Source organism: Hydra vulgaris, chromosome 08, assembly GCF_038396675.1.
Source record: "Hydra vulgaris chromosome 08, alternate assembly HydraT2T_AEP".
NCBI lineage: Eukaryota > Metazoa > Cnidaria > Hydrozoa > Anthoathecata > Hydridae > Hydra > Hydra vulgaris.
Window position 1 is genome coordinate 62,510,001 of NC_088927.1, and position 12,853 is coordinate 62,522,853.

At 26.4% G+C, this 12,853-nt stretch overlaps 1 protein-coding gene across 2 annotated transcripts in view; it reads left to right on the forward strand.

Moving 5' to 3' along the window:
• Positions 1 to 12,853, forward strand: part of LOC100197653 (fibrocystin-L) — a 143,707-nt gene that overhangs the window by 48,585 nt on the left and 82,269 nt on the right. For both annotated transcript variants that reach the window (XM_065804129.1, XM_065804130.1), the window contains 10 exons: positions 2,117 to 2,412; positions 5,326 to 5,580; positions 5,745 to 5,904; positions 6,944 to 7,149; positions 9,298 to 9,583; positions 9,732 to 9,986; positions 10,072 to 10,349; positions 10,646 to 10,880; positions 11,092 to 11,182; positions 11,270 to 11,477. In XM_065804129.1, coding sequence (XP_065660201.1) covers positions 2,117 to 2,412; positions 5,326 to 5,580; positions 5,745 to 5,904; positions 6,944 to 7,149; positions 9,298 to 9,583; positions 9,732 to 9,986; positions 10,072 to 10,349; positions 10,646 to 10,880; positions 11,092 to 11,182; positions 11,270 to 11,477 — 2,270 coding nt within the window. The remainder of the gene's footprint in view (positions 1 to 2,116; positions 2,413 to 5,325; positions 5,581 to 5,744; positions 5,905 to 6,943; positions 7,150 to 9,297; positions 9,584 to 9,731; positions 9,987 to 10,071; positions 10,350 to 10,645; positions 10,881 to 11,091; positions 11,183 to 11,269; positions 11,478 to 12,853) is intronic.

Genomic DNA, 12,853 nt, shown 5'->3' on the forward strand with positions numbered 1-12,853 from the left:
ACTTTACATTTCTAATAAAGTAGTTTATAAATCTGGAAGTGATTTACTTTTGTATAAATTCCAATTCTTAGAGTCTGTTCTTGTTGAAATCATTTTCCCTAAAAAGTCTAATATCACAGTAGGCTGTGTTTATTGCCATCCTAACATGTATATTAATGAATTTATTGTTTCATATCTAGCTATTCTATTTGAAAAACTTGCTGTTGAAAAATATAAAACTATTTTTATAATGGTTGATTTTAATATCAGTCTTATAAAAGCAAACTCAAATAATTCAACCTCAGAGTATTTGAACACCATTGCTTCAAATAACTTTCTTCCTTTTGTATCTTTACTGACAAGAATTACCAATCACTCAAGTACTTTAATTGATAATATATTTTCTAATTCAACTTCTAAAGATATTTTTTCAGGCAATCTAACTATTAGAATATCGCATCATTTGCCACAGTTTCTAATTTATTCATCTTTTAAAAAAAGAATTATTAATTCTCGAAAAAGCAATATTATTCTTTGAAACTTTAAATTAAATAGTGAAGAATTCAGGAATGATTACTTGGAAACCAACTGGGATAAAGTAATCAAAGTTTCCAATAGTAATACTAATAAATCATATGAAGATTTCTTCACTACTTTTAACTCTCTTCTAGACAAACATGCACCGCTAAAAAAACTAAGTAATCATGGCTAATGATTACTTCAGAATGTTTTAAAAACATTCAGAATGTTTTAAAAACATTCAGAATGTTTTAAAAACATTCAGAATGTTTTAAAAGCATTCTGGTCAATTAAATTTGCGGTTTAAAAAACGATTTATTTGTAATTTAATTAATGGTTTTAACTTTCTGGCAACACAAAAATTTTGGACAAAAGTCAAAAGTAATTAAAAGTGGCGTACTTGTTGACAAAAAAAATAGTTTTTTACCTTCCGTACTCCCAAATGCAACAATTTATATATATATATATATATATATATATATATATATATATATATATATATATATATATATATATATATATATATATATATATATATATATATATATATATATATATATGAATTTATAGGAGAGAGTGGTGTACCTCGGAGATATTTTCAAACTTTTACAAATATAGAGTGTACAGGGTACACTCTTTATTTTGAAAATATAGAGTGTACAAAGTACAGCATACATACTTAGAGGTATGTATGTTGTACCTTGGAGGTATTATTGTTTTAACAGATTAAGTACTCATGGTAGAAATTTGATGTAATGTTTACTTATAGGATAATTAGACTTCACATCAGCCTCATTTAAAATAATATTAATCAAACTAGTTAAATTTATATAAATTGTATATTAGTTTATATAGCTATATATGATTATAAATTTAAACTAATTTAAATTTAGAAGTATTAAAAACTTACATAAGCAATAAAGTTTATTAAGAAAAGAGTAATAACAAAAGCCTACATTAAAGTTTAGTAAATTTAAGTCTTTCACTTTGATTTAGAGTTTGTCTGCTGTACATTTAGGTAATCAAAGTTAATGCCAAATGATAGTTTTTGCAGCTGTTGTGCTGAACCTCCTGTAATAGAGGGATGTGGCAACTGAAAAACCATGTCTGAATGGTGGTACCACCAAGGTACGCAACATTAGCTACCCATATCATATTTCAGAAATCCAGACGTATCATTTTATGCTTAATCCATATTGTCCAATCACAATTCAGAAAATAAGGATTATAGTTTACAAAATAATGTTACCAATCAATTTAATATAAAAACCATAATCAATTAAAAATTAGCAACTTTGACAACTAATAAATTACTTAGTCATTAAAAAAACACAAAATTTGCCCTTTGCAGGCCTAATGATATCAAATGATTTTTTTGTCAAAACTCAACTCTAGTTGTTTCACCTGAAAACTGTCAACTGTTTCACCTGAAATTGATTGTCACAACTTTTAAAATATTTTCACAATTACAATGTTTTATGGTACCCCATGTATCATGGTCCCCTACTCTCCCCTACTCTTACTATTTTAAATATGAAGAGGTCATATTGTAAAATTTGTGTTTATAATTTGATGGTCATGTTTGTGTTGATTTTAAAATCAATGTATATATATTTAGGTGGTCGTGGCCATGATATAGAGATATGGCCTAAAGCAAATAATTACATAATGGATGTTAAAAACAAGTTTAATGATTCGTTTCCAGTTCCTGTTGTTAGAAACACATCATACGCAGAACTGCAGATTTATAGCAGAAAGCAGTTCTTACCATGGCGATATCCTGCTATTAGTGCAAGAGTTACAGGATTTTTGCGACCTCCACAGGATGGCTTTTATCATATTATGATAAATGCTGATGATGGAAGTATATTAGAGATCAGCGACTCACCTTCTAATATGTCATCTACAAAAATGGTAAGTTTTGTTATTACAAAAATATGCCTTTTATTGTTTTAGGTATTTGAAATATATTTATATAAAATTTGTGCAGCCAAGAATGAGATTAAGAGGTTAGAAATTGAAATTTTTCCTAAATGATTAGACTTTTTACAATAACTATATATATATATATTATATATATATATATATATATATATATATATATATATATATATATATATATATATATATATATATATATATATATATATATATATATACATATATATATATATATTTTATATATATATATATATATATATATATATATATATATATATATATACATATATATATATATATTTTATATATATATAAATATATATTATATATATATTATATATATATACATTATATATATATTATATATATATATATATTATTTTTACAATAACTGTGATTTTATAATATACATAATATATGTATACACATGTTACATGTAACCTAGTACAACCTGCTTTATGTCCTGCTGCTTTTTAGGATATGTTTTTTTAGGCAAAGGCTAGGATGAACCAACTTTAATTTAACACACCCCCTGCCTTGGAGCTCTTGGTTAAGTAAAGGCTAGAAAAAGTGTTTAGATAAAAATACTCATCTTAGGCAGTCATTAAATGCATCCAACTACTGTTTTGTAGAAGGCCTTCTAGGCAAAGACTTAAGGGGTAAACAGATTCTGTTAACCAGCCCTGCACCCCTTCTTCATCTTTTAGGCTGTCGCAAATGAATTTATTATACATTGTTTCCAGTTTAGGATGTTAAATGCTGGATCTATTTGACTCGATGCATGGGTTTTGCTTGTGTCTCTGTTTTTATTAGTAGACAACTCATTTTATTATCTCCTAATGAGGGAACAGCTTTAAAACTGAGTTTTATGGTTTTGAGGCCAGCTAGTAGTTAGTTTTCCCAAACTCTGTGGTAGCTCTCTGAGTTCCCCTCTAAGAGGTAGCTCTCAGAGGGGCTGATTCCATCAACAGCTGTTATGTATCATAGTACTAACAGTGCCGTGTTGCACATAGATTGTGTTCCTGTTTGTACTTTTGGAGCTCTTTGTTATGGCGCAGGGTTTATTAATAGTAATGAGGTAATTGCTTGGACTATTAAATAGTGCACTGAGTACTATCTATACTTTGAGTAAAGTTCTCTAACAAATTTAAAAATGACTAATGTACTAAAAACAATAAAACACAAAAAACCATCATCATCACCAACTTCTCTAAATCAATCATTCACTAATATTCGTGTTCTTTGAAGTAACTTTTCTTCTGTTGAGTCTTATCTCTTGCAAAGGCCACCAAACCTATTTGCTCTTTGTGAGACTAATTTGAGTTTGATTGTCTTGTAATCTTAGTGTTGATGGTTATTTTCTTTTAGTTCGTAAAGACTCCAATAGTCACATGCTTGGTCTTGGAATTTACATTCATAAGAATTTACCCATTATTCTGGAAACTAGGTTCAAATCCAGAGACTATTCTTTTATGTTCTTTCATTTAGTACCAATTTACTTTATCGTCTTTCTCTTTGTTCTATATTGCTCTCCATCACCATAAGATTGCTCTCTATTTGATGTTAGCTTGTGTCAGTGACTCTGCAGGCCTTGAAAGAAAGCCATGAAAGGCTTTCTTAATCTCTAAAATAAATAGTCAACTTTCCTACTCGCTTTTGAGACAATATGAATCATTTACCTTCTATACTTGACTTGTGTCTTGTTTCCGATTCTAGTCAGTGCTCAGTTTTCCCACATTCACACTTAGGTGTTTCTGATTACAGTTTAATCTCTTTAAAACTATTATCTCATTCTTCCTCATTATCAGAATCCCTCTATCATTTTACCTCCTTCAACTACCTTGAACCTGACTGAGACTCTTTCCGTGATTTTCTTCATGATAGTCTTTGGATAGAAATCTTTCGTCTGCCTGCTGAGAAATGTGCTTTTTATATAACTTCTTGGATTCAGGCTGGCATGAAATTTTATATTTCCTCTCAACAATTTCAAGTCAAGCCTCACTCTTCTTCATAGTTTTCCTCTCATTGTGCTGCTGCAGTTTCCAATTGTACCCATTACTTCCATTTCTATTAGCAAAACAATTCTCCAGTAAACAGGTCTCTGTTTACCATTGTTAGAAACCATTGTTAAAATTTTTTCAGAGACTTTTGGAGAATCTTTAATAGCTCTTTTTTTCTAAAGCTTGTGGTCTGGACAACATACCTAATATTGATTTGCAGAAGTGTTCTCTGGAGCTGTTGTCTATTCTTTCAAAACTATTAAACAAGTGCTTATCAGTCTTATTTTCCAACCTGCTAGAAATTGGCATCTGTTATTCCTATTTTTAAATATTCTAGAGAGTGATCTGTCTTGTCTCAATACTGTCCCATTAGTCTTCTTACTATTATAAACAAGTTTTTGAGTTTTTGATTAATAAACACTTAATCTCTCATCTTGAATCAAATAATTTACTTTGTGATCATCATTATGGATTTCGATCTTTTTGTTCTACTGCTGATTATTAACTGTAATAACTGATAGGTTTTAAAGTGCATTAGATAGAAGTGAAGAGTTTAAGGCTATACTTTTTTTAATTTACAATCATAATCTCACAGAAATTTTTACAACTAAGGTGGTTAAAAAGCATAAAAGTTTTAAAACTGAAATTAATAAATTATAAAATCTTTTTAATTTTTTATAACTTTGAGTATCTTCTTCAACTGTAGGGGCTCCTCTGGAGCTTAGGGAGGCAAATTTAAATGGAAAAAAAAGATTAAATTAGATAAACTAAAGTTAACCAGATTGATGCTTTATGTTATATTGTATAGTTGATAAGGTTGATGTTATATTGTTTTTAGATATTTATTTGATTACCTTTTTATAATATTGTAATTTTAATTTTGAAGGTTAAAGTTTGTGGAAGCACTTATTGGACACAGACAAGTTTCTTTGCGTATGCAGAACAAAAATCCAGAAAAATGTACATGAGAAAAGACAGAGAGTATCTGTTTAAAGCTTACCTAGCTGATGGTGGCGGAGAATATCAGTTGGAGGTTGGGTTACTAGGTTATAAAACCAATCTGAGTAATGCCGATCTTGATAAAGTTTTCAATGAATTTCAAAATTTAACAATATATTCTGTTTACCAACCTGAAATACAGGTAAAGATTTATAATTCTTAAAATAAAAATATAATTAGTTAAAATTGGGCTTAAGAAATATTTGTAATTTAAATGAGAAAATGAAAATGATTTTCGGATATGTTTTATAAACATTTAATAAATATAAAATTTTTATGTTAGCAATGTTGAAATATGATTTTTAGATAATTGATGTTAGCAGCTTGAGTGTAAACAGCCTTATTTCATTAACATTTGATAGTCGCAGCACACGTCCATTATTAGTAAATAGCTCTGTTGCAGATATTGAAAATGTATTAAAATCTGATATCTTTTCAGAAAATTGTGCATTTTCTGTAACTTATGGTATGAACTCTTATTTAAAGAAATTTTGTTTTTTGAGTTTTTTTAAAAATTATACAAGTTATTTAAACATTTAAATAGATGAAAATACTTAGTTTAATAAAAACGTTCAAGCTAAGAAAAAGTTTCATTTAAAAAAATTATTTGTAAATAAAAATATTCTTGTAACAAAAATATTTAACACTTTAATTAACATTTTATATTATATATTTTATATTATGTATTTTATATATTAAATATTATACTTATATATAAGTTAGTTTTAAAGTCTTTTACCTTAAGTTTTTTTTTAATACTAGTTTTAAATCATCCATTCTTTGCATATGTGTTGGCAGTTAGTCATAGGCATTAATGGAACATTTATAATTGATTGAGTTATTTATTTTCTATTGATAAAATATTAAAAACTTATAAGTGTCTAATTTCCACAAGAATAAAATAGAGTAATAGATAATAATAATAAAAATAAAGAAAGGAAAAAAAAAAAAAGATAACAATAAAGTATGTATATGATGTATGTATTTCTTAATTTTATGTTTGGTTTGTTGTATATACAGTTTTTTATTATTTGTTCTCTTATGTCTTGTGGTATATACACATTCTTTTGTGTTGCTTTCCTTTTTTTTGGTTTATCCATATCTGTCAATAGTTATTTGTTTTTTATATTTGAGAGTTATTTTTTTTTTATATTCTCAAATTAAAAATGTAATTCTTGGACCTTATACTAATAAAATTTCATGTTAACATGAAATTTTTTTTCATGTTTAATGTTTTTTTTTTTTTTTGAATTTAAAAAATTCTTTTAACAGTTTTTTAATAACTTAATTTAAAAGTTTATGGTTTCCTGTGGTAAGTATATTTTTATAAAAATAAAATTGATTAATATGTTTCGTAACTTCATTTTTAACAAAAAAATATTTGAGTTAAAGTTTAATTAAAAAATTTTAGCAAATTTTTTATTGTATTAAAAATTATTAAATGTTTTAAAATTGTTTTTAAATTAATACTCAAATAGTGGTTTTTATAAATCAAAACATTTTAGGTGCAAAGGTGTTTTACACTGAAGGTTATGAATTTGATTTGAGAGCCGGAGGCAAAGAATATGGCATTCGAATTGAAAATCAACGTCCTTTTTGTGGTCGACGTATGCTTCAACTTTCTAGTGACTTGATAATATTTTATGCTGACCAAACTATTGCTAATGACACAACTAAAATGCCATCATTTAATGTATTAATATATCAATATGTGAGTAAATTGAATATTTTTTAAATGTAGCAATGCTTTATTGACTGAATTTGCTGACTTTTGTGACTTTTTCCACTGGTTTTAGTGACAGAGCTCACTGACTTAAGTGACCACTAGCGTGGTCACAAGTCTCACTAACTTAAGTAGACTACTTAAGTTTGACCGCTGCTACTTATTGATGATGCTTACTTAATTTTACTTCAATTTTAATTTACATAATCATCAGTTTTTTTTTAGTTTTACTTGTATATTAACAATATTTTACTTATATTGACTAATGAAGATTTGAAAACTACAAAAGAACTTTCGCAAACACTTGTATGTATGCAGGTCTTTGCAAGTTCTTTTGGAGCACTTATGCTTGTTTGCACTAATGCAGATTCACACTTTTTCCAGTGTTTGCAACTGCTTAGCCCTAATGAAGGTTCTTACTTATGTTGGTCATTTTTTCAAATTTGCCGGTATCTAGATTTGCAGTTATGAAATGTTAGACCTTTATTCCTAGAATTGGACTACCATTTTTAGAATTAGACCATCAATCTTAGAAATGAATAAGTTTAAGGAATAAACAAGGTATTGTAATATCAAATATGTAATTTTTTAAAAACCAGAATGTTATTACAAAAAAATAGACTTTCAAGATGACAACTTACATCAATGAAACATATAAATCAGTTTATATTGCACAAAAAGAAGCTGACCTATTTTGAAGAGTTTAAAGGAAAAAAAGTTCTTGTTTTTATCTGATTAATTTTATCTTTTTTTCTTGCCAGCTGGAAAATAGCATACTAAAATCCTATTGTAAGCAAGTTCTTCAAATATTTAATTTACCAACTAACTCTTTGTTAATTGTCTAATTGAAATTATAATTTCATTTTCAATCCTCCTCTTCCATTGACATATTTAACCACATAAAAGTTTTATCATGAATTAGATGAAAATGGTAAGGCAAGGGCTATTGCTTTTGACATATCAAAGGCTATAAAATTTATCTATAAAAATTATTACTATTATTTGATCATGAATTTATCTATAAAGTTTATATTCTCCTTAAACTCGTTTCATATGATGTACACATGTATGAAAAGTTTGTTTAAATCTCTCAAAATCTTTATGCAACCGTTTCCATTAAATTTTTGGTTAAACAATTAACCATTCCAATTAACTAATGCAACTTCATAGGCAAAAAGGCTTGAAGCATAAGCATTGAGTTAATTGGCTGTAAATTGATCATGAGATTAAAGCATTACTACGTCTCTGGCAAGAATTAAGTGAATTCTAGTTTCTTATCAGACGAAGAACTTGTGATTTTATACTTAAAGTCAAATAGCTGACGAATTTTTGTTCTGTTTGTGCAAACCCTTTCCAAAAATTAGGTTCTACAATTGGATCTTTTTTGCCTTCAAACCTTTTGGCATAAATTTTTTACTCATTTGACTAGAAAAGAGACTAGTTTGATCAGGAGAGGCTTTTATTACTTAATGAAACAGTACCTAGTGTTACCTAATTTATTATTTTGTTTGTATTACTTAATGATTAGTTGGCTTGTATTACATAATGTATGAGTATTATTTGGTTTGCATTACTTAATATCAAAAAAAGTATTAAAATAATTAATAGTTTTCCTGCCAACAGTTTTTATATCTGCTAAACATCTAGAATTAACTTTCCAGCCAATGAGTTTTATACTTGATGAACATCTAGGATAAGCATTCCAGCCAAAGGCTTTTTATTGAACTTAACTAGTATTTCTTATTTATTAATTTCAAAAACAGTTGTAAAGTTAAAATTGAGTTTCTAATAAAATGCATTTATATTAGAATATTAGTGAGGAATATTAGTCAAATTCAAAAGGTTTTAGGGTTTTGTCTTGAACTCCCATTGGTATTCATAATTGTCCCTAAAAAAGGTTTTTATAGGGTAGATCATTGACATTAGGGTTCTAAATTAACAAGCTGTGAAACTTAAAGCGCACAGATACAATACAAAAGTATTTTAATTGTGTGCTTTAAGTAATAATTGGTTTAAGATGGTTTAAATTTTGATAGAAATTTAAACCATCTTAAACATAAAAAAAATCAAAGCATATTTTTAAATCTTGAAAAATATTTAAATATTTTATTTTAGTCAAAAAAACTTTTTTTATAGCTCTGTTTTTTGATTCGTGGTTCGTATGCAACAACTCTCAATTTACAGCTTTCTTATCAAGCAGCTGATAGCTCAACAGCTGTTATGACAAAAAACTACCCATTTTCTGAAACAACTAGTGGAGTAGTTTGCATGGATATGAAATCACTTATTACATCTGAAAGTTGGTATAAAAAATCCACTCCTGTAAATGTTATATCTATACAACTTGTTCGAGATCCTTCAAAAGATGCTTCAACTCCAATTTATGTAGATGAAATTTGGATAGCAGACACAAAGAGAACTGGTAAGTGAAATACTATTCATGTTTTTCTCATAAATGTTCTCTGATGGTTTTTATTAAAATAAACTTTTATTAAATTGAAAAAAAAACAAAAGATTTTTATTATTAAAATGACCAAAATGAAATTTTATTTGAAACAACACTTGTTTAGTTGAAAACATTGTTAGTGCACCTGAGGTATGGATTGATACGTTAAAGGTTAATAGCAGTTTTTCAGTAGCTAATGTAAAGAAATGGAGCATTTCTATGTTCACAAATGCTTGTCGGAATAATTCCTATATTTTTCAAGCAACTAGTAATGGAAAATCAATTCCAACATTTAAATATCAAAATTCTACTCCTCCGCTTTTTGGAACATTTAAAATTTCACACAAATTAGATGATGGAACAACTGTTTTATCTAATGGTATAATGATGGTTAATAATATTTTCATTGTTTTTTTTATAAATTTCTCTTATTGTTTTATAAACTTAATTTTGCACTTTTTTAGACATCCCTCTTAACGTGGATGCGATTACTTTAAAAAAAATACTTGAAGACATAATACCTAACACAGTGTTTTTAATTACAAGTTATAACAACTGTTCTTTTTATCAATGGAGAGTAGAATGGTTTTCTGGAGGAGGAGACAGAGAGCTATTACAGTTAATTGCTGACAATATTCAAGGTCAAGATGTTTTAAACAACACCATAGTTATTCAAAATGGTGGAATTCTATTTGGACCATTACCAGGAGAATTTCTTCAGCTTGTAGAACCAAATCCTCAAGTAAGTTATACCTTTTATGTTTATGTTTTTTTTAATGCATTATTCTGACAAAATTTTTCCTAAAAATACCAACAACTTCATGAGAAGATGTGAAAATAAAAAGTGACTTGATCAGTCTAGAGCATGGCTGTGAAGAATTTACAAAGTTTAATTGTTTGGAATTGTCAATATTTGTGATAAACAATAGATTACTTAAATGTATTTTATCTGTTTTTTGATTTATTTTTTGTTATTATTTATTTGTATATTGTTTCACTTTTAATAACTTTGTATTTTAATATTTTCAATTAATTTAGGTGGTTGTTTCAGTTAATGGAATAGTGTCAAAATGCAAGACGCGTGGAATGTGTGGATTCACGTATTCGAGTTTGTTAACACCCAAATGTTCAACAATTATACCTTCATCTGGTAAAAGTGGAACAAGTGTTACTATAAGTTGTGAAGATTGTCAAAATAGTGCAAAAGTTGATATTGGTGGAGTAGAATGTATTGTGACGAGTCAAACCACAAAAAGTATTATCTGTACTGTTGGTGAGTTAATTATTTTTTAAATATTTTTAAAAGCAAAAAAATTCAAAATTCTAAAGTTTAGTAACAACATAGTTGTTACTACATTTAAATAAAAATAATGAATACAGTATAGTATGCATTTTTTTTCTTTAATTTTTCTAATATTTTATCCTACAAGGGTAATTTGAAATAACATATATATTTTTTTAATAAACTTTTTTTAATCATTAAGGTGAACTTCAAGCAGGAATGCAAAAAGTTATGGTTTTTGTGAATGGTATTGGAAAATGTCAGAATCCTAATAATTTTAACTTAATGTTTGAGTAAGTTTAACATTTTTTTTTTTTTTTTTGAATGTTTTCATAAAAGTATAAATTTGAAAAATAAATAAATACTAAATATACTACTAGATATCAATTTTCTGTTGATAAAGTTTCGCCAACCCAAGGTGCAACCACAGGGGGTTTACCAATCACCATAACTGGTTCTGGTTTTGGAAATAGTCTTGGTAATGTAACTGTAACCATAGGAGCCTATAAATGCCTAGTTACAAGTGTGTCAATGCGTACAATAGTTTGCATAACTGAGAGTGGTACTGATGGCTCTTTTGATCTGAATGTAAGTATTTGTGTGTGTGTGTGTGTATATATATATATATATATATATATATATATATATATATATATATATATATATATATATATATATATATATATATATGTATATATTTATAAAAAGAAGATGTGTCAAATATAACCTAAAATTCTATTTGCTTTAGAAACACAAGTAGATATATGATCATATTTTTGATTATTTTTTAACATGGCACCAAGGTTGATTTCACATTATATAAGACTCAACTAATAATCAGAAATGTAATATTTCAAAATATTTTTGTTCAATATTTTTCTTTTAGTGACATGCATAACTTTACACTTTTCTATATTTAATTGCATTCTCCAGTCATTGCATCATTTAAAGTTTTTTAGTTAATCTAAAAGATCTTGATATAAATCAAAAACAAAATTGGTCCAAGAACTGAGCCTTGGGGTACACTACTTAAAATGCTAAGTAATTTTTAAACTAAAAATTACTTAGCGAACTAAACCCTTTATACCATACATTTCAATTTTGAATGTAGAAAAACTGGTAAAGAGGGTGTCAATAGGGTATTCTTGATCCATTGCTAGAGTTAAAATGTCTTGGTTTTCAAGAAAATTTGTAAGGAAAGATTAACCTGGTAAAAACCATGCTGATTTTTATTTATAAATCATTACCTAAAAGATGCCAAATAAACTTTACATATAACAGACAAAAAATGAAACAAATCTATTGTTAAAAAAATCAATTTTTTTCAAATTTTTAAAAATTGAAATTATCTTTCCTTGCTTTTGGTACCTCTCCCGATTCAAAGGGTAGCCTTAAAATATATTTAATAACTTAAACTTTCAGAGCAAATAGTCAATATATATGGATGGAATGGATCGATTTCACAGGCTTTGTGTTTATCTATTTTAATCATAAAATAATTTTCTTTTTGGCTGATTATTTTATTTATATCATTTCCACAGTAAACTTGAGTAACAGGATTATATTTTGGTAAAACATAGTTATTGTATTTGGTAAAACATAGTTATTATATATATATTATATATATATATTTATATATATATATATATATATATATATATATATATATATATATATATATATATATATATATACATATATATATACATATATATATATATATATATATATATATATATATATATATATATATATATATATATATATATATATATATATATATATATATATATAAAATAATGGCTGATGATTGCCAAATGGCATGAAACTTTAAGTTCCATTATAAAGTTGTAATTTTTCATTTAAATTAATTTAATAATATATATGTATATATACATATAATTATTTTTATAATATATAATATATATATATATATATATATATATATATATATATATATATAT